Source organism: Caretta caretta, chromosome 11 (assembly GCF_965140235.1).
Source record: "Caretta caretta isolate rCarCar2 chromosome 11, rCarCar1.hap1, whole genome shotgun sequence".
Taxonomy (NCBI): Eukaryota; Metazoa; Chordata; order Testudines; family Cheloniidae; genus Caretta; species Caretta caretta.
The window spans coordinates 19,117,179-19,122,393 of NC_134216.1; the positions used below are offsets into that span (position 1 = coordinate 19,117,179).

At 46.8% G+C, this 5,215-nt stretch overlaps 1 protein-coding gene across 1 annotated transcript; it reads right to left on the minus strand.

Moving 5' to 3' along the window:
- Positions 1–256: 256 nt before the first annotated feature.
- CXCR4 (C-X-C motif chemokine receptor 4) lies at positions 257–3,890 on the minus strand. The gene is made up of 2 exons (XM_048870346.2): positions 3,754–3,890; positions 257–1,883 (listed from the first exon to the last, which is right to left on the minus strand). Exons 1-2 carry the CDS (start codon positions 3,778–3,780, stop codon positions 819–821), a joined length of 1,092 nt encoding a protein of 363 aa, XP_048726303.2. The 5' UTR covers positions 3,781–3,890; the 3' UTR covers positions 257–818.
- Positions 3,891–5,215: the final 1,325 nt, after the last annotated feature.

A 5,215-nucleotide genomic window follows, 5' to 3' on the forward strand; every position in this document is an offset into this window, starting at 1 on the left:
ACTAAGTGTGTGTTTTAATGGAAAAAGCATTAACAAATTGGTACAAAATAAATGCCCTAAGCTGCTCAGTTGTCTGTATTGATAACTATAGTTTGTTTCATCACTGGACAAGCAATATATATGAAACCTCTTGTTTTCCCCTAGGCCCATATCAGATGAGTTATGTTGGTTTCAAAGATTGAACATTAATAACTGCAACTCAAAGTGGTAAGAAAAATAAAGTATATGGAATTAAGACCTGAAGAACATACCAAAATAGTTTTTATCATGTACTTTTATTAACAACCTTACACAGCAGAGTTTTGCAAACCAATCCATTACTGAGAATTGGAAAAAAAAATCTAACATTTGACAGAAGAGGCTTTGGTTATAAGTGACATTGTCTACAGCAGAATTAAACTATTGTAAACCAAACAGCTTGGGGGGTGAGGGGGAATTCTTGAATATCAATCAAAAGAATTTTTAACAGGAACATATTTGGAACATTTACATACAAACAACAGAAAAACATTTTCTAAATTTTAAACAGTCACTTTCTACACTCTAAAAGTGTTTAGTTCACGTATCTATACAACCAGACAAGCACTAAAACTTCATGAACTAACCACTTGTCCACAGGTCCTGCCTAGACACTTTGCCATCAACAAGAAAGTGTTTATATAAATAAGTCAATTGAACTTCACAGAAACTAAAAGAAAATATAAAAATCCAACCGTAAATAAAACTGTACATTATGGTCAGTCTTGTTTTTTCTGAAATCTTGTGTAACTTCTTACAAAAAATGTTCTTTATTACAAAATGATGAGAAGGAGAATGTGTTAGCTGGAATGAAAACTTGAAGACTCTGACTCTGTAGAAACAGAAGAATGTCCCCCACGTTTACCTTTGGAAAGGATCTTAAGGCTTGATCCTCTGCTAACTGATGTCAAGGCATTTTGTGCTGATGTTTTGAATTTGGCACCCAAGAAGGCATAAAGAATCGGATTCAGGCAACAGTGGAAAAATGCTATGGCTTCTGTAATAGAGATCCATTTGTGTACTATCGTCTCAAAGCTGCAGTCATGCCTGATGATTCCAAGCAGGATGAAGGTGTCTGTGCTGATGCCAATGTAGTAAGGCAGCCAGCAGGCAAAAAAGGCAAGGATGAGAATGACTGTAGTCTTCAATGCTTTGCGCTTCTGGTGACCCTTGGAGTGTGACAGCTTAGAAATTATAATACAGTAGCAAATCAGGATTATTAGACCAGGCAACACAAATCCTACCAAAATATGCTGAAATCTGAATGAAATCAGCCAGTTGTCATGAGGGTAGACGCGATCACATACATACCTTCCATCTACTTCACTGGTACTGGCAAAGATTATATCAGGCACTGTCAAAAGCATGGCTGGTAGCCATACGCCTATGTACACTACCTTTTCAGCTAACAGCTTTCTTGGTCTCTGGCTATTGGTAGCATGGACTATCGCCAGGTAACGATCTAAACTTATGAAGGCCAAAATCAGGACACTGCTGTATAGGTTGACAGTGTAAATGACATGGACTGTCTTGCACAGAAAGTTCCCGAAGTACCAGCTTATAGCTGCATCCACAGACCAGAATGGCAAAGTGATGACAAACAGGAGGTCAGCCACTGAAAGGTGCAACCTGTATTTGTCGGTCATGCTTCTTAATTTCTTCTGGTAGCCCATGACAACGATAACCAATCCGTTGCCAATGATTCCGGTCAGGAAGATGATGGAGTAGATGACTGGCAAAAAGATACGGTTAAAATTAGCATTTTCATGCCCAAAGCATGGCTCTTTGAAGTCCCCGTAGTCACGGCCAGAACCAAGCTCATCAGTGCCATTATCAGGAAATTCAATGGTGAACCCAGAATACAGCTACAATAAAATGAAAGAAAAGCTGTTAGACCTCAACTCCACCTCTGCTAAGACTTTTCACTATGTACAGATATTTTCACATTAATGTCTAAAGAGCCTCCTAAGAAGGTATGGTCAGGGGACAGGAAAAGCCATCCAAATACTAATAAAAAAACCATAGTAAAATGAAGTTTACGTTAAACTTAATTATCAAAACAATATTTAAAATTTTTGATTACTTCTACTTCATTTTCCCCTTTGGGAAACATGAACCTTGGGAACAATGTTTGTGTGTGGGGAGAGGGCGCAAAGGATAATTGCCACTCTCTGAAATGTTACCCTGGTTTCAGTACACTTATTGTATCATGTTTTTAGCAGATTCACCTTACCAATGGAAAAGGTCTATTGCATCGTCTAGCCCATCCCCTGCTACTGTAGGGATAGCTCTCCCAAGAATATCACTCATAAGAACAGTTTCATTTTAATTCTTACTACAGAAGTGTAGAGGTCCATAAATAAGCATCCTCTAACCAGTAACACGGCTTCCCCAGATCTCCCCCTAATTCAGCTAATGCTATCGAGAGAAAACAATAATAGTGAGGGTTCCCTGCAGAGGAGCAACTGACAGTTCCTCAGAAGAGGTGACCTCTAAACTAGAGGAGATCCACAACCCTTAGAAAGGTCACCATGAGCAAACATCTTTCCCTCCCTCTGCTGTGGTTGCAGGGGCCCATGGGACTAAGAGGGATTGTTGGAGCCGAGCTGGTGTTGAATTATGCCCGCTAGTGAAAAAAGGAAGCGAAACAGTGGAGGCATCAGGCATGCAAGTGCATCAGGAAACCACCAACGGCTAAGCACCAATCTCGCAAAGCAATACAGGCTGGAAGGACTGACCACTCTTATGCAATTACTCTTTATTTATATACATATAATATTTGCATAGGGTTTATGCATCCTAGGAGATCATAAGGAGCGAAAGTGTGGGTACTCATAGTCCACCACCACATCTCCAAGATATCAGGCGGCTGATGCATCCTGGCTCGAAAGCACTGCAAATCCCAAAATCTGGTAGCTGGCCCCAAAATTCCGCTGACTAAACTGAAAAAACAGTAGAGCCAACGACAACAATCCAGTGCTGCAAAACCTGTATCCAGCACTTTGGGCACCCTAGGAGCAATTTGACTCGTTCCAGCAATTTGACTGGAATTTCGGGGCTGGCTGCAACAAATAGGCTTGCTCCAAGTGGATCCAACTTTTCTTTTTTAGCAAACTCATCACGGCGGCACCATCCGCCCGAAATCTTACATTGTAACAGCGCGCTCAAGCCAGCACGGACAGCCCTTGTCATTAACACTGGGAGAGAAGGCAGCAAGGACCGAAGGAAAGTGTTCGAAATTCATCGTTCACTTCAAGTCTGACAGCTCCGCTTTAAAACGCCTAAGGGGCCGCAAGTAGAGCAAGAGGCTGGGGACCAAACCCCGCCCTTTCACCCTCTGCAAACCCCGCCAAGTTTTAAGGGGGCTCAGAGCCTGAGTGCGGGACTCAGCGCAGGTCTCTCCGCCCGCCCTGCAAGTCCATCTCCGGGCGCCTCCGCTGGGAAAGGAGGGAGAAGAGAGGCGAAGCGCACACCGGATCCCGTTAGGCGAAGGTGGCCGCCGCCTCGCCCCTTGCGCCCCCGTCTCCAGCCGCGCAGAGAGGACGCGCCTGCCACCCGCAACTGGCCCCAGGTCTCCGTGCACTTTTGTTGGCAAACAGCTGGCACAGGGGTGCGCGTGCGGGCTCCTGGCGGCGGCCCCGGTGCAAACAGCTCCCGCGCCGCGGCAAGTGCTGGGGGCAGGCTCCCGCCCGCGCCCCGCGCCCGCCTTCGTCCCCCCAGCCCCGCCGCACTTACGTCCAGGGTGTCCGTGGCGTCCGCCATCCCCGCCGCTCCTTGCCTCCGAGCTGCCCACGAGTCTCGCTGCGCTCCGCAACTTGCCGCCGCGCCGCATACAATCCGGAGTCCCTCGGGCGCGCCCCGGACTCTTATAATCCCCCCGCTCCTCCCCCCCCCACCCCCCGCGCTCGGTGGCAGCCTGCCTGTGGCTCCTCCCCGGTGGGGGGTGTCCGCCGCATATGCCCCGTCCGCCAGTGAGCATGTGCGGCTGCCCCAGCCCCAGCCGCTGCCTGCGGGTCCGGGGGTGGCGCGGGCAACCCATTCGGGGAGGGGAGGCTCTGCCAGGCTGCTGCCGGTGCCCTGCCTCTTGTCCTGCGGCCGTTCCCGCGGGGCGCCGGGTGCCCCGACAGCCAGGGCTTTGCTCTTGCACTTCCGCCTTCCTGCGGAGAGTCTGCTCTCCACCTCCAGACTGGAGCTGTGGTAGCCGGCGTTGGGGAGGGGGGAAGCAGGCTGGTAGCCCCTCTCAGCCAGTACCCTGTGCTGCGCCATGGGGCCCTGGCTCGCTCTCATAACAAGGGCTCTGTGCTGGATGGCCTGGGGGGCATGCCGGAGGAGACCCAGAGGAGGGAAGGACGCTCCTCAAAGTGGCCCAAACCAGTGCTTAATTTGTAATGAAATAAGTGGGGGGGATCAAGCAGTTTTTTTAGTTTCACAACTGACCTGGCAAGCCCAGAGGTGCCAGGGCTATGAACTGCCAAACCTAGAGGTGCTGAGGCTCAGCCCCGGCACAAATTAAGCACTGGACCCAACGCTCTCTTCCCCACAGCTGGTTTTCAGCCCTAGCCCAGATTCAGAGTAGCACACATTTTGTGGAGTGTGCAGTGGGGATAACGGCTAGCAAATAGATGGAAGTGATATGAAACAGTGTCAGAATGGCAGGATTGCTGCCCACAAGATCTCCAAATTGATGAGTCAGCACCCCTAAAATTAAGGAGATTGACTTGAAAAAGCATGAGATTTTTTTAAAAATTCTGGCTCACATTTCCCAGCTTTTCTCTGTAAACATGAGGGCTAGAAGCTTTAAAAAACCCTCAGATTTTGGGTAGAAATTTAAGAAAAACAAAATATTCTGAGGTTTACAATAAATCACCAGATTTGGCAATGATGGAATAGGCAAGGACAAACAAAAACGTAGAGGCACAATAAAGTAAGAACATGCTTGTTTTACAGTGATCTAATACTGCCAACACCTATGCAGGTAAATTACTTTCAGGAGTAATCCCATAGGTTTCAATTAAGGTAATTTATTCACAACAGCAGAATCTATTCTATACTGGATTATAATAAATATTAATTATTTTGGAAACATTGGTTCAGTTTATTCTTTGTGGTGGGTGAGTATTGTGTGTGTAATATTTTATATATTTTGGCAATAACAGAGCACCTAAGTCACACTGAGGTCCTTATGTGGCATATATGT

Coding starts and splice junctions, on each gene's coding strand:
- CXCR4 (XM_048870346.2), bottom strand. CDS start 3,780: ATGGCGGACGCCACGGACACCCTGGAC. Junction 1,884..3,753: donor ACGCCACGGACACCCTGGAC/GTAAGTGCGGCG, acceptor ATTTTATTGTAG/CTGTATTCTGGGTTCACCAT.